Consider the following 24,557-nt stretch of genomic DNA (forward strand, 5'->3'; position numbering starts at 1 on the left):
TAATATGTAGCAGTCGTTGTAGCTTTAATTGCTCCCCACTGTGAGGAGATTGGAATTCACATAGTTCTACCTTTTCTTAACAATATCAGGGCCCAGTGAGCTTGTGTTGGATGAGGACAGGCATACATGGATAATTAGGCTTGCTAATGCATCACTCCACTAAATCTTGAGTTACCTGTCTTCTGAAGCAGATTTACCTCAGAAACCATATATAAATGTTGAGGCAGGAGGAAGGCTTAGCAGGAAAGCTTTGCTATTTAGTTGGCTAGCTGCCTAGGGGCATTGCTAAGTGCTGGGTGAGTTGTGGAGGGAGCTGCAGCAGGAGAAGCTTTTTCTTCTCAAAACTTGCTGCATATATTCCTGCAGCTGCCTTTACAATGTAGGAGCGATGCTTTCAGAGTTAATGAGAAATATTTCTGTAAGTAGCTAAGTCTGATGTACTGCTAGTTCCTTTTTTTTTTTTTTTTAATTAAATCCAAATGGATTATTAATAGAAAAAAAACTGGAAAAAGAGGGAAAAACCTGGGGAAGTTGGAGCAGATGGAACTGCCGTAAATGTCCTCTTGGACAATTAAAATTACTTTTTCTTCTCTTAGACAATATTAATGAAGATTGATTGTCTGTATTATGTTGGATCTATTAGCAGGCCAGCAGCAAAAGCTAGCCTTAATTTAAAGCAGTACTAAAACCTGGCATGGTGATTTGCGCTCCTACCTTTCTAACACTGAATCAACCTGTCTGGTGTTTCAGTGGAATGTTTACTTGTTCTGAATTGTGAGGCAAAGAAAACTGCTCAGCCAAACACAAGGCTTTTTTCAGCAAGGAGGACAGGCTGTGCAGAGCAGGGAACTCAGTCCCGAATGCAAGCAGCTCCCAGACCACAGCCAGCCTGCAGATTACAAGCTTACTTTGCTCTTTACTTGCAGAGGGAGATGATGGTTACTGCATAATATCTTAATGCTTTGTTGCACAGTACTCAATTTGTTAATGTACATAATCACTACTCTGAGGCTTTGTCACCTATTTTGGTTCTAGCTTCTGGACACAGCTGTCCATCCAAAACTATAGAATCACAGAATCGTAGGGGTTGGAAGGGACCTCTAGAGATCATCGAGACCAACCCCCCTGTCAAAGCAGGTTCCCTACACCAGGTCGCACAGGTAGGCGTCCAGGCGAGACTTGAATATCTCCAGAGAAGGAGACTCCACAACCTCCCTGGGCAGCCTGTTCCAGTGCTCCGTCACCCTCACTGTGAAGAAGTTCTTGCGCACATTCGTGCGAAACTTCCTATGCTGCAGCTTATGTCCATTTCCCCTCGTCCTGTCTCCACGTACCACTGAAAAGAGACTGGCCTCACCGCTATGGCCGCCACACCTCAGATATCTATAAACCTGGATCAGGTCCCCTCTCAGTCTTCTTTTCTCAAGGCTAAACAGACCCAGTTCACTTAGCCTTTCTTCACAGGGGAGATGCTCCAGGCCCTTCACCATCTTTGTGGCCCTCCGCTGGACTCATTCCAAGAGATCCCTGTCTTTTTTGTACTGGGGAGCCCAGAACTGGACACAGTACTCCAGATGAGGCCTTACCAGGGCAGAGTAGAGGGGGAGGATCACCTCCCTCGACCTGCTGGACACACTCTTTTTAATGCACCCCAGAATGCCATTGGCCTTTTTGGCCACGAGGGCACACTGCTGGCTATGGCCAACCTGTCGTCCACCAGGATGCCCAGGTCCCTCTCTGCAGAGCTCCTCTTCAGCAGCTCATCCCCCAGCCTGTATTGGTGCATGCAATTATTCCTCCCTAGGTGTAAGACCCTACACTTGCTTTTGTTGAACCTCATCCGGTTTCTTACTGCCCAGCTCTCCAGCCTGTCCAGGTCTCGCTGAATGGCAGCACAGCCTTCAGGCGTGTCAGCCAATCCTCCCGACTTCGTATCATCAGCAAACTTGCTGAGGGTGGCCACTATCCCCTCATCAAGGTCATTGATGAAGATGTTGAACAAGATCGGACCCAGCACAGACCCCTGGGGGACACCACTGGTTACAGGTCTCCAGCCAGACTCTGCACCACCAACGACGACCCTCTGCGCTCTGCCAGTCAGCCAGTTCTCAACCCACCTCACTGTCCACTCGTCTATCCCACACTTCCTCAGCTTTGTTATAAGGATGTTGTGGGAGACAGTATCAAATGCCTTTCTAAAATCAAGGTAGACTTCATCTACCGCTCTTCCCCCATCCACCCAGCATGTGACAGCATTGTAGAAGGCCACCAAGTTGGTCGAGCACGACCTCCCCTTGGTGAACCCATGCTGACTATTCCTGATAACCTCCTTTTCTCCCAGTTGTCTGGAGATGGTATCCAGCACAAGCTGTTCCATCACCTTTCCAGGGACGGAGGTGAGGCTGACAGGCCTATAATTACCCGGATCTTCCTTCTTGCCCTTTTTGAAGACCGGAGTGACATTGGCTATCCTCCAGTCTTCAGGGACCTCCCCTGTTGTCCAAGTCCTCTCAAAAATGATGGAGAGCGGTTCAGCAATGACCTCCGCCAGCTCCTCAGCACACGTGGATGCACCCCATCAGGTCCCATGGACTTGTGGACCTTAGTACTGCCTAGGCGCTCACGCACGTCCTCTTTCCTGACTAAAGGGAAGTCTCCCATTCCCCAGAGCCTCTCACTAATCTCCAGGGTGTGGGAAACCTGAGGGAGAGCCTTTTCACTGAAGACGGAAGTAAAGAAGGCATTCAGTATCTCTGCTTTCTCAGCATCCCCCGTTACCAGAACCCCCCCGATATATATATATATCTGATATTCAAGGGCTGAACTGAGCAGTGTTAATTAGTCTTCTCTCCCTGTCAGCTCTTTCTTGCTACAGTTTCAGAATTTAAACATTGTTTGTTCAGAATTGCTGGCTATGTGATCTCCAAGTCCATTTTTAAAAACTTCCACTTGAGCAATTATATCCCAGAAGCAACAAATTAGTCTTGGCTCTCTGGAGCTAACCTGTGGGATTAAGCCATTGATGCTCTCCTTGTGTGACCAAAGGCCTTTTAATTTTGTTCTGGAGGAAGCTACAGCCTACTGATGGATATTTCTTTCTGACTTGTTGCCATCTGTTATAAATACAAAACCAGGTAATCTTTCTTCTTCCAAAAATACTGTACATTAGTTCCTATAAAACAGGACTTTGTAGGAATGCAGAAGCAAAGCCATTATTTACTTATGTTTTGGTTTCTGTGGAACATATTAATCCTAATTACATTTCTGAATTTTTACCATACTTACAAGCTAAAACAATGCCATTCTCTCAGGCTTACTTTTAGATGAAGAACTGTAAATAAAATAAAATCCAAATTACTTTGATGGACACACATCCTGCTGTCCCCTTGGGTGTTGTGTTTGACATTGCCTTTCTTTGTGGTTTTGGATAGTATTTTTGCTGTCACTTAGATATTTTAAGTAAAGCATTAACAGAATATTACAAATACATGGAAATATGAAGAAGAATGTCTCCATTCGTAGTGGTAAGAGTCTTGGGATGCATGCCAGCAAACAAAAAATACTGTTTTTTTTTTTTTTTTTTTAGCATTTTTATTGGTATGTACATATTCACATATAGCGATTTCAGAGTTTTTTACTCCTTGTGTTAGAGGCTCAAGTCTTACAAAAAAAACCATCAGTTTTTAAACTCTTCAAAGAGTTTGTGTGTGAAATTTCATTATCTAATATTGTTTTTAATGCACCCATTACTGAGAAAGTTTAACCAAGAATCTTGCTATCCAGAAGGACCCAGACAAGCTTGATCGGCAGGGCCCAGTAGAACCTCATGAGGTTCAACAAATCCCAGTGCAATGTCTGGGAGTCATTGCAACCCCCACTATCAGTACAAACTGGAGGATAAAAGGATAGAGCACAGCCCTGCCAAAAAGGACTTGGGAGTACTGGTGGATGGCAGACGGACATGAGCCAGTACTGTGCCCTTGCAGCCCAGAAAGCCAACCATATCCTGGGCTGCATCAAAAGAAGCGTGGCCAACAGAGTGAGGGAGGTGATCCTGCCCCTCTGCTCTGTGCTGTGAGACCTCATCTAGAGTGCTGCTTCCACGTGTGGAGTCCTCAGTACAGGAGAGATGGGACCTATTGGAGGGAGATGTAGGCACATCCAGAGGAGAGCCATAAAAATGATCCAAGGGATGGAACACCTCCCCTGTGAGGACAGGCTGAGAGCTGGGGCTGTGCAGCCTGGAGAAGAAAACACTCTGGGGAGACCTGAGAGCAGCATTTTAGTATCTGAAGGGGAACTGTAAGAAAGAAGACAGACTCTTTAACAGGGTCTGTTGTGATAGGAGAGGGCAAATAGTTTAAAATTAAAAGGGAGGAGATTATGCTTGGATATAAAGAAAATGTTTTTATGATAAGGATGGTGAAGCACTGGCACAGGTTGCCTGTAATGATGCTGGATGTCCCGTCCTTGGAGATGTTCAAGGTCAAACTGAATTAGGCTCTGAGCAACCTGATCTAGCTGTAGGTGTCCCTGTTCATTGTGTGGGAGTTGGAAGTAGATGACCTTTGAAAGTCCCTTCCAACTCAAACGATTCATAATTTTATGATCTTGCTTACTTAAGGGTGCTAGATGCCTTCAAAATCTTTATTAGCTAGAAGGGAAATCGGCAGAAAAGAGTAATTTCAATCTATAAATTCTTCAAAGACTGTTACTTCCAAATATACAATTGTATACAACTTTGGTAGGTAACAAGCTTGCATATCTACTATTTTTTTATAACTATATGTGAATATACTGTGGATGGTATTTCAACTGGAGATGAGGAAAAAAGAAAGCTAATCGTGAAATAAGTTCTTGTTTAATAGGCACAGTCTCATCTTTTTTTCTCTTGTTTTGAAGATGTCTTTTTCAGTTTTCCAAAACTGAAGGCAGGCAAATATCTTAAGTATATGCCTCCAGGTATAAGTTATGCCCTGTTCTGCGTTTATTGGAAGTTCTGATGCAGCCTGGATGGAGCATAGAGATGTGTGCTGTGTGAAGCTACCAAGATTCAAAGTGTGACTGTGGCAGACTGAGGAACAGGACTTATTCCTGACTTCCTGCAGTTCACGCTTCTTGGACTCTTGAAATATCTGGATTTCTTTCTACAGCATAAGCTTAAATGATCACGGTAGTGAACAGAGTGTGCAAATTCTTTTTTGTGATGAGCTACATTTTGATTTGTGCCTCTTTTGGTCTGGTACATGGAGATGTTCAAAGTCTGGTCCCCACCATTTTGACGTATCTTTTTGGTTCTCCCAAATCTTTGTTTGCAGCTGTCTACAAGCAGTTCTTGTTTTGTAAACTTACAATTTAATTTTTAAATATCTACACTCCAGCACATCCTATGACAATGTATCACACTGCTAAAACTGTTCTTAACCTTCCTTTAACCTTTGAAATAATAGTGCTATTTAACTGCATTTTTTACTCCATATTATTGCATTCCCAGTCACATTTTATTTTTATCTGTACTTAAAATCATTTTTCCATTTTGATTCATCTATTTTATAGCTGAGTTCATTTTCTCTAAAATTCCTGTTATTCCTATTATTGGTGGAACAAGTGGAGCGCAGGCTCGCATCTGTCATGCCTGTACTGCCTCTTTGTATTCCTTCCCTTAAAATAAATAAAAGCTGGTTTGCTTCTTAATTAATGATGCTGCATTGAAATAGCTATAGTCTTTTGGGAAAAGCAAAAAGAGAGGTTTTCTCTCTGCCTTTTTTTTTTCTCTGCTCAAACTGTTGGAGGTAATATTGGTTTGTGTGAGCATTTAACTTCAAAAAAAAAACATATCTGACAAAATAAAGTCACTTGCCTCTTACCCACTGTTCCTCAATCTGTGCAACACCAGCCTGAATGACAGTGTGCTTGTCAACCAGACAAAAGCTGTCTCCATCTCTTAAAATCACTTGCTAAATCTTTTACTTCAGGCAACTTGGAAGGCTGCTATCATCTACTGTGACTATAGGGAGCAGGAGCTTCCAGTTTGTTCATCTTCCATCTAATCTTGCTGTTCTAATTTGTTCCTCTCCCTGGGCACCTTTTCTCTTCCGAGGGCAAAAAAGCAATAAGGGAAATAGGCAAGCTACTGTTTATGAACTTTGCATGCAGGGAACAGGAGTATTCAGCACAGGAGTATTCAGCTTTCTCCCAGAAGTGCTTGACTTCAGCTCTTACCCTTCTCACTTCTGAGTCTTCCTTGCTCCCAGGAAGTGAGATGCAGCAGACTTCCATGTAGAACTGATGGACTTTTTTTTTTAAACAAAAGCAAAATCTCAACCCCTACCTACAACCTTTAGAAAATACTTTATCACTCTTAAGACTAAAGTTCTAAGTCAGAGGAAATTGTTGACTCTCGAGGTAACATGTTATCTTTGGCAAAGTATGGGGTGGAATTCAGTACTGAGTCTCCAGGGACAACACTGTAATCTCTAGTACAAGTATGTTCACATTTCACGCACACAGACACACACACACACAAAGACAACTAGTTTCAGTATTAAATCTTCTTAAAAAAAAAAAAAAAAAAAAAAGATGATGAAAAAGATGAAAAGAAAGAAATGTAATGAATAGGAACTATTGAAACATTATGTAGTGCAATAATATTTTTCCATGCCAAGTGCTCCAGAAGTGTCCAGAAGTGATCAGTGTTCTAAGTTAACAAAAATGAGAAAAAATCTAAATCAGATATGCCAAAAATACTGGGTTTATTAAACTAAGGTTTTATTACTGGCCTTCTAGACAAGACAAAATGCAGAGTGAATTGAAAATACTGAAATACAGTTATGTGATGTTATCAGAAGTCTCAGGCTTGCTCTGGCATTTGAGTCTTTTGCAACATTCATTCATTTCTCTCCATACAGCAGCTCTGTGAACATTGTCCTTAATTAATGATTGCAGTTTTTAGAGTAGAATCTGATCTTGACAGATGAATAATTTTGTCATTTAATGACTAATGTGAAAATTAATAATTCGAGTCAAAGCCATAGAGCAGTTATCTTATGTCTTCTGTACACATAAATATTTGTAAATAACCTGATTACTGTTGTAGAATAACCTGAAGCACAAAGGATAAGGAAGCATTTGGAATATGGAAGGATAGATTAGGTAATTTATGTCCAAGCTACACAAGGCTTACTGAGTTGGAAATGCAGTTGCTGAAACTTTGGCAGTAGCAGAGCATTACATATTGGGTCTTGCTGGTCAGAAACTCCTTCTGAGATTTGTAATACAGAAAACATATGTTTGTTAGTAAAGCACAGTATTTGAAAAGAATGATTAACTTTTTTTCTGGGTTTTGGTAGTGATCTCGCTGTGGTGCTTCTGTTTCCTTTCCATCATGTGATTGTGTTGTGGTCCCCTTTGGGAGAATGTGTTGAAGCACATGGCCTGTCCTGTGTCTCTGTGGGACAAATGTAGGACTAAGTGATGTTGGAGAAAATGTGACCTGAGTTCCTTTCTGTATCTAGTAGTGTCTGATTGCCACAGACTTGGATACACAGGAACTGGACAATGAAACCATGGTATTATATCTGGCTACAGTGAAATTTTGTATCTTGTTTCACCTGTCTCATTAACTCACGGGAATCTGGTGAAAACACTTTTTACTCTGAATGAATATCTATTATGGTGGTCCTTTTAATTTTAGCAGTCATTAATGGAAGCAAAGCAAACAAATGTGATCCTTTTTAAATCTCTCTCCTGCATGCTGAAATTAGTGATGTTGCTGATGTAGAGCTGAATAAAAAATGTATTCTAACAGATATGCTAAGTAGGAAGCAAGGCTATTTAATGTGGTTGAGAAGTTGCTATTTTTCATTCCTCATCCACTGAACAAGCAGGTGTACAGCAGGCAGAATAATGTTATGCTAAATTAAGGTTGTCTTTTACACATGGCAGTGAGAATTGATTATTTAAATTAGACTTTTTAGTTATCAGACGTTAAATATGGCACCAGCATTTCACTCAACTTTATGTCAGTCTTGTCACTTAAAGTAATGATTTGATAATATGCACAACTGTGAATAGTAAACACAGAATCTTTATCAGTGTGTTAAAATTCATGCTAGAAGAATGTAATTTTTAAGTTTACTGCAGTGAGAAATATGTGCAAACCCTAAATCAAAATGAATGTGTGCACATATAATGTTTTGTCTATATGTGCAATGTATGATCCACATGGTTCACATATGGCAAAAAAAAAAAAAAAAGAATTTGCAGGGCTGACAAAAACATTTTCCTGTGCATTTAAAAATTGGTGAGGTACCAATTGCGACCCCAGCCTAGTTCAGCATGGGAATGAATTGATGAAAGGAAGAATAGGTGATTTTATTGGATTTTTATTATTTTTTTTATTTTTTTTTTGCTTTCACCATTCAGGAGTAAGGATTTGGAATCGTCTTCTACTTATTGAACATTAGTAGATGACTGTAACTGATCATAAGGGAGGGTCTTTATACTCAATTAAGCACACCTTTCTCATTGCATGGCTATAGTTGAACCCAGAGGGGAGAAAAAAATGATTAAAGGAACATCAAAGAGAATGGAAGTTAGCCAATTAACACTTTCCAGTCTCTTTCCCATTCAGTTCTGCAGCTAGTAAGTGGAAAAAACCTGTATTTTTAGGATCTTTTTAAAGATAAATTATATGATTTGCATCCCTAGTGGCTGTATCATTATACATTTCTTTGTGGAATTGTCTTTAAAAGACTTTTGTATAAGGAAGACAAGAACAAGTTAGAAGCCTTTAAAAGTGATTTTTGGACAGAAATATTTTAAAATTCTTTTTGAGAGAATTCGATTTGAGGAAGGTCGGAGAGAAGTATCTCTTATTATATAAAGCTTATTATAATCATGAAAGTCATACTGATTCAAATAGCTAACAATTTTTTTATTCAGATAAGATCATTTATTCCTCAGGACTCAAATTCATCTCAAGTCAACACTTTATTCTTGGAATTTCTTCATCTGACTGCAAGAGTCTATGAAGCTTTGACCTAAAAAGTTAGATATTTCCCCAGGATGTTCTTAGAAGTGAAAACTTGTGTTTAATCTTGTGAGTATTATCCTGGTTAGAAGGAGATAAAAGAATAGCAAAACCAGCAGTGGTTAAATATGATGCATGTTCAGCTTTTGGCACATTAGCCGAAGTCACACAGATATTTCTCATTGTCTCAGTGTTAATAAATATTACCAGGTAGGTTTTTCATATGCTAATATGGCTTAAGACAACTAGATCTAAAATTCCCAAACCATGTAGTAAACCCAAACCTAGCTGAGCACAGTGTTTGGTTGAGTTTGTTTCTAAGGCTGTGTGATTGTACTGCATGGGTGAAGTATGATAGTTGCAAGAATGAGGTGTCCTGAGTTGGGTTACTTTTATTGGCATTTTTACATGTGATGGCTTATTAAGACTGAATACAATATTGATTGATGCTGAATGCACACAAGAGAATTCAAACGATTATGTGATACCCAGCTGGTGTGCATTAATACATACAGCAAGCAGGAGCATTTGTGTTATCAATGATGATAAAGCTTGTGCAGTATTGTATATTATTTTTTGAAAGTAACTATGTTAATACAGTGAAATGAGCTTGCTAAAGGGTTGGCATATTAATCTAGTCTTTCTTCAGCTTTCTTCTGATCCACTGATGTGAACTCAAGATCCAGCTTAGCTCAGGTCCATTTCAGTTCTCTTGCTACAAAGATTTCTGTGCATTTTCTATAGACTAAAAGGTTTCATTTAGTTTCAACTTTTGTATCTAGGGCCAGGTTCTTTATTTTTGCAATAAAACATGGGGTAAGGGAGTTCAAATGCTCACTTCATTCAGAAATCACTCTGTATCATCAGTAAAAGACAATTCCTCTCTTTAAAATATCCCCTGCAGGCCTCTGGGGCAGCATCTTTACTGTCATCGGGATCCTTGATGCCTCAGCAGACACTGTGTTGAAATTATGCATTTTCCAGAGGATTTTTTTGGCAATGTTGTGAATTATTTCCTGCTTTTCACTTACTTCAGCATGCTTTGCCAGAAACTCTCTTTACAATCTCTGGGAATGGAAAGCAATTATGTGGCCTCATCTGGGCAAGCTCTACACAGATCATCTGTATGTGGTCATCCCCCTTTATCATTATACTATTCAGAGCTATCTGAGAATAAGTCGGAAAGCATTAACTCCCAGCAGTCTTACGCTGTAGATGTGCTTTGGATGGCCTGTGTTAATGCTTAGTTTATATGTTCATTTGGATGAGAAGAGCTTGAGATCCTATGTGACTTTCAGGGACCAACAAGATAGTAAAGTATTTTGCTGTGCATGAGCTATCTTGCAGCTGTACGGTGGTCTAGCTTGTACGCTTGCCCAGACTCACAAAAACACCATGAAAGCAGGGCTGTTAAGCCAAGCAGCTGGCAAGTCTCTCAAAATATTTAATTGGCTTAAACAGGCATTTGGTCAAAAGTTACATGTAGCTCAACTGGCCACCAGGATGTACACCATAAAACTAGCTTAATTTGTTATAAATGCCAGTATTTTTGTGTCATTGATAACTTTCTCTTGTAAGTTTTAAAGTGATAATCTTTTAATATCACAGTCTATAAACTCCAGATTGGCTTTGACCTGCGTGCATTTTTCTCACTGTGACATTGAAAAATCTTCATCAGAACATGTAGCTCAGATTAAAGTGAAAACTCAGGGTAATTTTTTAGGCTGAAAAAGTTTGTTTCTTTGTTGTTTTTTTTTTTAACAGGTATCCTAAATAAGCAAGGCCTGAAATACAAATATATATATATATGCATTTTTTGTATGAATATGAAAGCTGTTGAGTGCCCTAGCACAAGATTAAATCTTTTCAAAAGCCTTATTTCTATAGATTTATCCTGCTTGTGTTTTATTTCTCTTCCAGTTTTCATCATAACAACCCTTATCATTTTATGAGTCTTTCATTTTATCACCAAATCTCCATTGTTAGTAATAAATGGCAAACAGTACACAGCTTTTTTATTACAAGTTATTTGAAGGCTATATAGCTTTGTTTACAACAATGGAAATTTTAAAGCTAGTAACATTAAAGCTTAAGAGCCACAAATCTCTTCTGTATAATTTCTCCTCTCACAAAAAGCCACTGACATAAGTTGATATTGGCTTGACTTTTTTTAGAGTCATCTTTTGGTCTACAGGGCTGTAGTCATATGGTGGCTGAGCCTTCAGCAGAGCTGAGAGGAGATGTTAGTTAAGAGAACTGTTCACAACCCCTACAGAAGGCCCACTGCTGTGAGAGTTGGGCAAGATGGAGGAAGTTGAGCAAGGAACAGGTTAAATGAGGATTTGACCGTGGTTTTGGGGGCATGCTGATTTGAGGTCAAGTGTATATGCATATAAGGTGTAAAGGTACCTAATTTGGAATCAATTTCTGTCCTTATAACACAGATAGCTTTGAAGGGAAGTGGAGAGGTTTCTCATACAGAGCTTTCCTTGAACGCAGTGGAGATTACTTGCCTGAAAGGTGTTTCCTGAGGCATGAGAAACAATTCTTTCCAATTCATTTGTTCTTCTTGTGGAGTGGCTAACAATTGGAAATACAGTCTTTTCTGCTGTTCTCTCTTTCCAGGCAGTCCCAAAGGACACACAGTTTGCAGAATACTGCCAAGAGTTAGGCTCATATTTTCACTTAAATCTTCTCACGTTTCATAAAACCAAAGTAAAACAACACTGAGGGGGAAAAGAGAAGACAGCAAAAACTTGGCAAAGTTTACCCTTTAATGAGTTCAGGGAGATTTTTCTCCTTCTCTCTTATGATCTTCATCCAAAGAGGAAACAATTTATATAGTGTATGGGACTGAATTAATTGACTTTTGTGAAAGTACTTCACGAGAACAATGTGTCCAGAAGTTTGGAATAAACCATATTCCAATGCTGTCCTCAAGAGTGTATGTTTGTGCTGTTTAGCTGCAAAATTGCTGTTTTTTTCTTTAGTACAATGTGTCATGTCAAATCACTTGACTCTGCATTAAAGCCAAATGAAAGGCCACACTAATTAATACTCTTGAATTATATAGATCATAATGCTGTGAGATAATGTGCTGTTTGACATTTCTTTGCATATTTAAAAATAATAGTTGAAGTTTAACACAATTGAGTTGGTTTAGCAAAATGGCTATTTACCATATATTTTATTAAAAAAGTATTTGAAAGTGATTTAATAGAATATATTTTTTAAGGCTGTAATGAAAACCATTTCTGCTTCCTGCCCTTCAGATAGATTTTGTGTACTGTGAATTCCATTTTAACCACAATTCTAAAAAGCAATGTGCATGTTACTTATGACTTTCCTGCTATTCTTTCTTTTATTTCTGTCTTTTGCTGTTAAGTTTCCTCAGCACATTGTTAGACCCAGCTCTGGCAAGAAAGTGATTGATATGGCTCTTTGTGCCCTGGCTAAATAGCTAAACATACAGTGTATTCTGTCTGCAATTGGAGGGGGAAAAAAAAAAAAAAAGAAATGCAATTAAATTCATCTCAACTTCAGTAACATGACATTTCTGTTTCTTTCATGTCAGCCTTTATTCTCTTCTATAATCAGATTTTGTAACCCCTTCTATAATGTCTCCTCTCTTCAGCAGTCACTAAATAGGATGCTTGTGTTGCAAGTTAATTAGAGATTCTCATGCACACAGGTTGACTTTCCTCAAATCTTTGGTGTGGATTTCACAGGAGAGCACATTTCACCAGCCAGTGAGCTGTGGGTCACAAGGTCCATATCCACTCTTGAATATCCCATCTTTTTGGTATTAGACATGCTTGTTCTGTTTCCACTTGGAAACCGTATTCCTTTGACTACGTCAGGCAATAGGAATGATCTGTGTAATTTTTCAATAAATTTCAATACATTTTTCAGAGTGCAAAGAAAGCTCCTAGGAAGCAATTCTTCACCCTTTGAATTGACAGAAATCTGCTAGGATAAGATTTACAACCTTTTCCATCAGACACCACTAGAATGCAGGAGGGTGATGGGAGAGAAGATGAAAAGGGGAGGACAAAAGTTCTCCATCTTTCAAGTCTTTGTTCATAATTGTAAATTTCAAAAATATACAGCATTATTACTTAGCTCTAGGGATACATTTGTAGAGCATAGTGAAGGGTTAAAAAAAAATCCTTGGGGAATAAGTTGGGTTCTTATCTAAATCTACTTCAAAAACTTTTGTAAGTGTAATTACAAAGTCATCTTTAGGCTTGTTAAAAATTATTATTTATGAATTGTACCTAAATAACTTCCATAAAAAGCTTTAAAGAGGGAAACCTCCCCTACTTGGGGATTTGCTTACATACACAGGCATTATTGTTATACTATTAATTTCTTTGTTTTAGCTTCAGTGTTCCATCCCCCAGCCTTATCTCCCCACTCCTATCCACCCCATACTGTTGTTTCCTATAATTAGAGAAGATACACATCTGTCTTCAGGCTACCACCTAATCTCTAAGGCCATATGGGTAAATGGAATATAATTATAATTTGGTAGGAACTGAGCCTTCTACACATGGTTATATTGCTGTTCTTTTTAATGTAGGCAAGTAGAATCTAAAATATAGCAGGGCTTGGAAAATGGGGTTAGTCCTTGCAAAGTACAAACCTTTTAGATTGACATTTCATGTGTTAAATTGGGGTGGGAATTACATAATTTGGGAGGAGTTCTAACACAGTGTTACCACAGTATGCAAGCATCCTGCATACTGTGAAGCAATCATCTGTGGTTATATGCAAAATATTAACAGAGGTCATTTTTTGTCCCCCTCTTTTTCAGTTATTTTTATTTCAGTTGCTGCGAGGACTGTCTTACATCCACCAGCGTTACATTTTGCACAGGGACCTGAAACCACAGAATCTTCTGATCAGTGACACGGGGGAGTTAAAGCTGGCAGACTTTGGTAGGCAAGCAGTTAATTACAAGTCTCTTATAATGTTGTAGGAATGTCAGACAGATGGTTCCATTGATTTCTCTTCCCCCCCACCCTATTCCTTAGACACACGTTCTTTATTGTAGATAATTGCACATTTTTCTCCTGAGCGAAGAAATTGATTATGGTCAACAAAATGCTTGATTAAAAGGGAGCAAATGAAAAACAAATATATACTCCAGTTCTCACCAGAAAAATAATGCTGGAAGTATTTCAGTTTTTCTTCCTGTGAGACCTCTGAATTACAATTCAGAACCTTTGAAAAGAGAGATGAAGAAAGAGGGAGCAAGAGTTGAGGAAATACAGGATATGTGAAGAACACAAGCACTTGATACAAGCAGCTCCAGGGTTGTGGAGATCTGGAAGTAGGATTAACTTTCATAAAATGATGATTGATTGAAAGAGACTGAAGGTTACAAGAATATTTGTTCTTTCTAAAGATGAAAGGAAACTAAGATCATCTGGACTGCTTTGAGTATCCATTCTTAGTCCCTTCTGGGGAGTATATATATGAAGTAGGAGTATGTGAAGTATAAAGGCGTGGGAAATTGTCCACTGAAAGATTACCCTTTTTGTCTTTATAAAAATTTATAAATGTATTTTAAAGTACTTTCTAGTGGATGCACAGGAACATTACTCTTTCTTATGAAAATCACTGTGAGTAGATATGTGGATCATGACAGTGTAATTCTTCAGTGATTTTCAAAACATGTAGGAATTTTTCTTTTTCCTATAGGTCTACTTTTCATTTACTGATTCCAGCAGAACTTCTGATATAAGCTGAAAATGTGGCCTATCAGCTTTTTTTTTTCTTTTATTTTTATGACTGCTATCCACATCAGGCTTCGCATTTCATTCACCAGCAGTAATGAGGAAGCCTTATGTGCTAATTGGCAATTTCACTGTTAATGTAGTCATGTTTTTTGTCTTTTAATTAGTATTACTCCAATTAACAGCTTGGTGTGTATTTGCACTGCTGTAGAAGGGAAAAGAAGTTCAGGTAGACACACTCCATAACTTGATTGGCCTGTAGATTGTGAGGTGGTTAAAGAAAGAGCACTAAGTTAAAAAAAAAAAAAAAATTTTTTTTCATATGGTTTTCTGTTACTGTTTCTCAAAACTTGGAAGATACCAAAAGCTTCTTAAATGTTTTAAAAAAGCTTTCCCACATTTTTTTTTCTTAAATTAATGCAACATATGAATTATGAAGTGTTTCTGATTGTAGTGGAAGTATAAATTAGTTCTCTGTTGCAGGTGTTATGCTGTTTGAAATGGCTAGGGTTTTTTTATGTCATTTATATGTGCAATACACCGTGCAGTTATCTGGAATATCCCCAAATATATCTATATTATAAATTCTTTAAGATGTTATTATGATGGTCCTCCAGCTTGGAGGATACTGGGAAATCTGTTGATAATCTTGCAGTCTCTTTTGTTATCTTGAGTGCTTCATATGATCATATGATGCTTTGTATTTTATTTTCTTTCTTTCTTTTCTTTATCTTCTCCCCTGAAGCTACATGTCTAATTTGAAGCTTTTTTAAAAAGAAAGGCAAAGTCCATTCAAGAAGAATGACTATTTAAAAAATATCCTCCTAGAAAATAATCTTCTACAATAAGTTAGTCACGATAATAGTAAGTAATAAAATAATCATCTGACAGATACAGATATAGTCAATCCATTGTAACTTTTCATTCACTTTTTGTTTCTCTGGTTATAGTCTCTCTTGAGCTTGAAACCCACGTTAGGTTGGTTAGTAAACATATATAATGATACTGATTCTCATCTTGGACTGCAAGGCATTCATACTCAATATGAATGCAAACATACTCAAACATACTCAATAATATATAGGTAAAACAGTCCTACCTTGATTAAGTTCATTGGTTAAATACTGCTCCAAATGTAGTATATTGAAGTTCCTCTCAAGCAACTTGTTTGATAAGACACATCAGAGTAACCAGTCTTAGGTCTTCATGTTTTATTACAATGTTTAGTGAAATCTCTGGAAAACCTATTAAAAATGAAGAGAAAATTAGAAGTTTGAAAAAGTCAGTGGCCTCTGCTCAATTCCACAGTAGCCTTGGGCAAAGTTCAGTAGCCTCCTGTTTTTTGGCTGTGGGCGGGGAGCCTACTGACTTTTCAGCCGCATTCTTAAGAAAACAAACTAAAAGCCTTTCACCACCACTTCTAAGCAATTTGTTGGAAATGTGAACTGATCAATGCAGTGTCCAGCTCAGATGCACAATTGACTGGGTTCTCTGGGTGTGCAGGCTGTTGTGGCCAGCAAAACAGAAGAAAGGCTGGGATGTTTGTTCTGCTTTGTCTGCTTTCACCCCGTTGTAGTAGAAAATAGAACTGTCTTTTTTTGCCTCAGTGCAGCACTAGGCCAAATGTGCCTTCAGTGACATCAAAGGCAAGATTTTCTCAGCTTTGTATTGGCAAGAATTAAAGGTTGACAATTTTGCATTACTATGAAATGAAGAATAGAAACGTAGAAGGTAAAAACAGAAAGAAATAACCAGTAGTAGGCGTACAAATGTATGATAATGTGGTAAGGATTTTTTTTCTTTTCTGCTTGTAGTTTGTCTTGACCTAACAGAAACATCTGTGTAATCTACTTTTATATACTGAGAGGAGATTATATGTCTCTGTTTTTTTTCAAGCAGTATTTTCTTTCATGGCTGATGACCTTGTAAAATTGAAAACCAGATGGGTTGAATTTCTCTTCTGAGAACCGAGCTGAAAAATTAGAAGTGATGGGGTTGAAGTCTGAAGGGTTGTGACCTCTCTCACTGGAGGCAGGAGAAATGAGAGCACACACGTGTGCGCACACAGGCATGCATGTGCGCGTTTACTTCTTAAACAAAATGTAAAAGAGAGGTTTGCTTCTCTATGTTTCTCTCCCACAATTTCCTAATTCATGATAATGTGCTTGGAGAGGAAGTTGGTTTAGATTATGCTTTTGATTAATTACATGAGAAGCAGTATGGAAATTAGAGAAATGAGTGCTTTGTTTTTAAATGCACTCAAGGCAGAAGAGAACCTATCACAAAATCGGTTTCTGTCAGAGATAGTATTGACTTTGCCAGCACAATAAATATGAAATCCTAGAGCAAAGGCCTTTTTGTCTCTAAGGAGAAGACCTTTATATTTTGGTTTCATAAGTTTACAAAATACCAACAGCTTGACTGAAGGTTTTTAATTTGGAGTGAGGCTTATTTAGTCTCCTCAGCACAGGATATCAAATACTTAAAAGCAGGCTGTAGCAGATCATAGTTCTTGAATAAACAAGGTAGAAGAAAGGCTATTCATGCCCGCCAGTGCATTGCGTTGCAGCTGAAGTGGAATCTTTGAGCAACCGTGGGCATGTGTTTTTCTACAGCACAGCTCCCAGACATTGACACTCGGCTGTGTGGGAGCGCCTTTGTTTGGCTGAGCGGCAGCCTGTTTTGCTGTTCTTGTGCTATAGCTGCTATGAAATGAACATTTATGAGAATACAGCAGCAAAATGAAAAGGGATAACACAACACAGAGACCTTATCAAATTAAAAATTTATGAGGTATAAAAAATGGCTTTTCTTCAGAAGATATAATAGGGAAGACTACTACCTGAATAATTACTGCTCTGAAAAATAGTCCTTGAACTTCCTGCATTCTTTTTTCAATCTAATTAAAATTCCAGAGGAAATTAAAGTGTATTAGGGTTTTTTTGTTATGAAATGATTGAATAAATGTGAGAATTATTTTTGATTCTGTAGTGTAAATTTGTCTCTATTTTCATTTATTTTCTCCCAGTACATATGTCTGTCTTGACTAGAAATAAAGTATTATAAACCTGTAATGAGTAACACCTTAAGCATTTACAAACTTAAATGAATAGAGCCTTGTTTTTGTTGCTATTTACCATAGACTGGGCTGCACAGCTGTTGCTAAGGCTTTGGTTAGTAATTTCTTCACTTTAACTTTTCTGTACACTGTTTACAAATGTGTTTGTTTGGCCTTTGGATATGTATTGACTTAGAAAAAATTATCTTTGAGCTTCTGTTTACAAAAGTCATTGAGCAGCTTTGAAAGCAAAGTGTGTATCTAGAATAAATGCATTTATATTAACTCTATAGTGTCACATGATTGTACAACAGTGGACAGGAGTATGAGCTCAAAGACTAAACACTAAGAAAATGTATTTTTCAAACATTATTTGTGATCAGATGATTAATAATTAAGCAAAAGAGCTACGTAAGGACACAAGTGATTTGTATTCATACTGAAAAATCATTCAAGAATTCTTTGGTTTATTTATATACGAAGCACACATTATAAGCAGTATGTTGTGTTATTTCACTGATCCCTTCTTCAGCGTCAGACCTCTGAAAGATGTGTATCTTAACTAGAGGAGCAAATACAGAACAAACCCTGCCAGGCATATTATCTTTGGCACTGCATGAGGGTGCTTCTGAGTGATACTCATGCAGAAAGGTCCAAAATGTTGAAGGGGCTTAGATGGCAGCAGCTCTGCATTCTGTGAGAAGATTAAGGCACCTGGGAGGAAAATGGGTTAAGATGAAGTAGAAGGCAACAGACTGCTGAGGAGGCAAAGGTGTAAGGGGCTGGAGGAAAATAAGAGAAAAAATATGCAGTTGTGGAACATGTTGTCCCTTTGCTAAGTGAGGAAGCAGACTCACATAGGGATGCAGTACTCAATGACTTCCTTGTCTTGGTTTTCACAAATAAAATTTCACAGTCCTTTGTTTTCTGAAACAGGGTTCAGGGAGGAGAGAAGTGAATGGAAGAGAACTGAATCAGGGATCTTCTCAAAAGTCTTGACCCACGTACATTCCCGGGACCAGACAGGAGGCATCTGGAGGGTACTGACAAGGATGGCTAATGTTACCATGAGGCTCTTCTATATCATTTTAGCAAAATTGTATCAACTAGACTAGGTCCCTAGTAACTGATGAAAGGTGAATGCTGTTTTCATTTTCAAAAAGAGCTGGAAAGACGTTCTGGGGCTGATCAACCACCATCCCTGAAGCAAGTCCTTCTTTGCACAATAGCTCCTATTTGTGTTTTGTGTACGCTAATCTAAATCAAAATTATTAGTTATGTTTGCATCTACATCATGATTCTTAAGAAATTGCAGCTCGCAGACTCTAAATATCTTATAGCATTCAGCAAGGAGATGGGAAGTGGATCCCAGCATCCAGGTTTTACTTCCCAGGAAGTATTTACCTCCCTGTATGTTTATCCCAAAATTTCAGCTATGTACTTAATATTGTGACTCTTCTAGGGATAAGGTGGACTGTTCATCTGTTTGTAGTATGATTTGTCTTACATATTGTTTAGTTAGAATAATATTGCACTTTCCGGCTTGGAAACATACAGTCATTATTAGAAGTTGTAACATGAAAGATTTACAGAGCTTTTAGGGGCAGGTATGACACGTCACCTACTGATGTATGAAAAAACTTCTCAGGGCATGAGCATATACTTGGCTTGCATGTGAAGCTGTCATAGCACCTCAGGTTGTGAGAGAAACTAGCCAAATTATTAGGGCCCTTTTCCTGCTTTATCTGTGAGTTGATCAACCTGCTGCTGGGAGTTGCAATTCAGGGAATTACTCATTGGTGAAACTTCCCTGCAGCCACTTTTTCCATTTGTCTTTTCTGCTAGGCCTGCAATATAGGTGAATTGCACAAGGTGTGTGGAAGATCTGTTTGGTCTGCATTTTGGATTGTGCCATTATTTCAAGTGCAAATATCTCCTGTGTGGTTCCATATTTTAATTGGGTGCCATTCTTTTTAGCATAAACACTGACTTTCTCAGTCTGCCATGGCTCTAAGACAGTGTAAGGCCAAGACTATGCCTTCCTGAATAACATGGACACCAATGTTTTTTGTTTCAGCTTTTTGTTGCCTATTGGACTCTCCTAGAATGAGTAAGGACTAAAAACTATTGGTGATTGGTGGACAGTTAGACTGGGTGATCTTGTAGGTCTTTTCCAACCTTTGTGATTCTTTGATTCTATGAAGGAGCTGCAAGATGTTTGCATTTTGGTGGAAGTCTTACTTTACTTTAAGCTTTTTTGATATAAAAGCTTCTGGTGTAAGAAAGTGTCAAATAGGAATGATTAAGTCTTGCATCCTTTTAGATAGATAGTACAATTAATAATAGAAAATAGGAGCAAAGAAGCTTGAGGTTCGTTATAAAAAGAATTATACTCAAAGGAGTTGCAATTTTAAGCTGCAGCTGAGTATTAAAGAGCATGTTTCCATGAAATTCCATACGGATTTTACTATGGAGTGCATGTTGGAGATCTATCACGAGGGTCAAAACTATTGGTGTATAGTTAGTTGACTGTTAAAATGATTAAATCTATGTTGATAACTTGAATAAAAAAATTCTTTTCCACAGAAAGAATCCCATAAGGAATTTCTTTATAAAGTACCATATACATTCCTATGAAACATTGGATAGCATAAAAGATTGCATAGATAACTGCTATTTTTTTCTGTGCAAATGTTCCACGGAGTATCAGTTATTGAAGATTATGGTAAAAGGCACTGTCATTGTGCTTGAAATGCTGATACTTCTGGGCTCAAGGTCCGAAGCAACAGAGCAGACTGTGTGCATTTGGCCTGGCCTAACCCTGACTGCATACTACCAAATCAGTGAAAAAGTACCCTTATAACCCCCGTTGCTTTCTGCATCTAGAGGAAGGGAGCCAAAAGCTCAGGAGCTAAGCTTGTTCCCTCTTGGAGGAAGGGTTAAAGTTGTAGGCTGTGGAGGCTGTGAGTATGATGTACGTGGAGACTCCTGTCAAGGATTATTTGCTTCCCTAGGATGACAAGCTGTCCTTCCACCTCAGACTTTATGTACTAACAGCACAACTGACTGATGGCTGTGGTTAGCCAAAGCTGCTCCCTTCCTCTCCCCAAAGCAAGGCCTTCCTGTGCAGCTCGTGTTACCTTCTCATGTTTTCCACAGAAGAGGCTTGTGGTAAGGAGCAAGAAGAGGTGTGTAGGTGGCAGGAAGTCTCAAGCAGCGGCAGTACAGAAGGGTGGTTTTGATTTCTGGTATTTGGGCTGATTAATTCTTTTGTGCGTTGTTTTTGTGAGATGAAGATGGCAAAGAATGTGTAGCCTGGTACTGTTATGGTGCCTCTTGCTTCTCATGCATATTTAGTTCCTTATTTCCCATTATAGACCTTCATCTCCTTTGTTTCATTGATCTGATGGTTTTATTGAGGTGTCAGACGTATCTAATTTTAAAATTGCCATTGTGAGAGTCAATGCAGGAAGAGAAATTAGGTTTGCTAGCCTATGGAGAATTAATAGATTTGACACAGGATTTCTATCTGGAGTCAGCCACACACTGAATTTTTGTCCATGTCAGTCTCCACTGACTGATTTTTAAAAGTTGAAAATAAAATTCTTGGAAAATACACATCTTTTCTGCTATAGTAGTGAGCAGATTTTATAACAGAGTTCTTCCTACTGAGAAACACCATGTAGAATTATTGGATACTAAGGAATAAAATAGTAATTTGTTTTAAAACCAATAAGGAACTGGAGATTGGCTTGAGTCACTAAATGAGTCCCCTGCTAAAAACATCTCAGATTACTTAAGGTTCAATCCAGTTTCCCACTGTTACAAGTTAGCGACATTGAGCCTTTAAGTAGGAGGAAAGCATCTTAATTATCCATTAAGGGCAATAAAGGAAGTTGGTTATGACACCATTAAAACAACTGTGATAAAAATTCTGTTTGGGTGTTTTGTGCATAGGAAGAATGTGGTCTTTAGATGTCAGCTGCAATGCGGCTCGCTCAGTTCTGATTGTGACCTTGCATTACTACCACACCAGTTATTATTACCACAAGAGAAGCCCATCCATCCACAGGAATGTGTGGATGTATTTAGAATCTGGGCAGTAGAAACAAGAAATTTTTTTTCATCGTAAAAAAAAGCCTTATTTTGTCATGTGACCACATTTTCATGTCTACACGTCTTGCTGCTTCTCTAGCCTTACTCTGTAGCCCTGTAAATACTGTGGCTATAAACCTCCATTTTTAAAGCACCAAACTTTCTTAAAAACTTTGTTTCCCCTCCTTTCTCAAATTAGAAATTAAGAGAGAAACACCTTGGCATTCTATGTTGCCAGTCTGGTTTCTGAAATTTAATATGTCACACGATATTTTCAGACATGCTGAGCAGCTGCAGCTAGGAAAACTTCAGTCCAAACGGAGCTTCCTGTGCGTCAGCCCATGGGGATATTTGAGGAGTGCTTTTCTCCTGCCTGAAAAATGGCAAGCTGCTTTTGTCAGTGCAGCTATATCTGAATGCCTGCTGTGCACCTGGTAAAGCTTTTGAATACAGACATCCTGGTTTGGTATAGTAGTGCTTTCCCTTTTGGGCTTATTGGTCTGATCATGGTTTTGTTTATTGCTTCCTTATTTAGGAGAACATTACATAATAAAGGGAGAAAACTACCCCAAATTTTAAAATCATTTAAATTTCTTTGATGTGTTGTTGATTATGCAGATTTATTTTACATAGCAAATAATCAGCTGTGGGAAAATGAAAGGGTAAGTGAGAAAGGGTGTGGCTTAAGGAAGAAAGAATTTATCATCACTCAGAACAAAAATACTGATATGGAAAGAAAAGATTAACGTGAAAGGAGAATGGCAGTTCATAAAGAGAAATGTACTGTTTAACATGATGTGAAATAATGCCATGATTCAGATAGCATATTAAGGAAGTGTTGGCTCTGTAATTTATGCCATGGGGTTTTTTTTGTCCCAGATGTTTTAAGTCCTTGTGTTAGATTCACATTTTATCTAGGTAATTTTTAATAATTTATGCAAGTTTTTTCCATTCTTTCTGAAAGGTACAATGTTGGCTGTATTTGTATTTCTTTAGTTGCATGATTCCTATTCATGTATTGAGAGGAGAATTTTCCTGGCAGCCCTGGGGATTTTTAGATTTATTTTTTTTTTTTCCTGTGGCCATTGAAAATAAGGGAGAAGAAGATGTTCAGGTGTCATCTCTATTATCCCCACTCCTAGTTATGAACGTACATTTCTACAAATGAATGATCCAAGGGATAGAGCATCTCTCCTATGAGGACAGGCTGAGAGTGCTGGGGCTGTTCAGCCTGGAGAAGAGAATGCTCTGTCTCTGGAGACTTTCAAGGTGAGTCTGGATCAGGCCCTGGGCAACCTGATCTAGCTGTAGGTGTCCCTGTTCATTGCAGGTGAGTTGGACTAGATGGCCTTTAAAGGTCTCTTCCAACTCTAAGAATTCTATGATACTCACATTCATCGTATTTCATTTTTAAAGTCATTTCCAAGTAACTTTTTTTTTTTTTCTTTTTTTTTTTTGGTATTCACTCTTGTATTTGGTTTTAACACTATTTCATTGCAATGGTTTAAGTAATTTAAGTTACTTATTAACTGTAGTGGGTAGTTTTGATTACAGAAGTAGATACTGACTATGAAGCACTGGAAGAAAATTCTTTACTGTGTTGATATTATCATAATTGATGTTAAGCTCTGGAATTTTCAAGCAAGGTGGAAATTCAGTTCAGCTTTAAACTGTCTGTAGATCTTAGGAAAAAAAACTCAAATAATAATAAAAAACATTCTTACTGAAATGTACTTCATAAATACAAAATTCTAATTTACCTTCTGGAAACTGACAGTTCTTTGTTCAGGATGGTGCTCAAGATTTCAGCCATGCAGGTTGCAGGATGTGATGCTGAATGGATTATCAAAATAATCAGAACGTACATTCAAATGCTAGATAATGCCTGCAGAAGTGCTCACCTGTGTACCTCAAATTTGTTCATACATGCAAGAAGCGGTTTAAGAAAAAAATAAATCTTGCGAAGTTACTAACAGCATGGCAGTAGTGTTTTGCCCCTTGTGAAAAATACTATTAAAGACACTTTTCTTGCAATGTAGAAGTAGTTTCTATCAAGCACTTCTATGGAGAAGCACAGCAATAGTCTGAAAGAGCAGAGAAGAAAATGCCTTGGATTCAGTACTAACATTTTCATTTCTTCGATAAAGGGATCTGCTGACTTAGTAAGGTTACATCTATGTAACAGAGTAGATTTGGTCCTAAGAACTCAAATTTTGCCATCCTGGCAGTGGCATTTCAGTATCACTTTCTAGAAAGATGTCACATGAGGAACATTTGCTTTTTAACCACCTCTTTCCAGAATTATATTGTAGAATCCACAGCTTTATTGCATTTCCAATGTAAATTTTTTAAAACAAAACTGCCTGTTTTCATTTCTTCTTTCTCTGTGACAAAATTGTATTATGAACTGATTAGGTGGCTCTGCAGGAATACAGATGCACTACTGATGTGAAGTCAAATCATCATTTAGACTTAAGTATATTGGAATGTCTCTCACAAAACTTTCCTTGTAAGATTTGCGATTCAGCTAATTCAAGATGACATAGACGTTAGATGAGTTTTGAGGAGCAATTCAATTGAACAGATGAATCTGAGGCTCCAGAGATCACTGTCGTAATATGTTGCTGCACTA

The 24,557-nt window shown here is 38.1% G+C and overlaps 1 protein-coding gene across 2 annotated transcripts in view; it reads left to right on the top strand.

Annotated features, from left to right (window-relative positions):
* The window catches only part of CDK14 (cyclin dependent kinase 14), a 311,233-nt gene that overhangs the window by 142,510 nt on the left and 144,166 nt on the right, over nucleotides 1-24,557 (top strand). For both annotated transcript variants that reach the window (XM_085227413.1, XM_085227412.1), the window contains exon 8: nucleotides 13,848-13,971. In XM_085227413.1, coding sequence (XP_085083539.1) covers nucleotides 13,848-13,971 — 124 coding nt within the window. The remainder of the gene's footprint in view (nucleotides 1-13,847; nucleotides 13,972-24,557) is intronic.

The sequence above is a fragment of the Meleagris gallopavo genome, chromosome 6 (genome assembly GCF_905368555.1).
Source record: "Meleagris gallopavo chromosome 6, MGAL_WU_HG_1.1, whole genome shotgun sequence".
In the NCBI taxonomy this organism is placed as follows: Eukaryota; Metazoa; Chordata; class Aves; order Galliformes; family Phasianidae; genus Meleagris; species Meleagris gallopavo.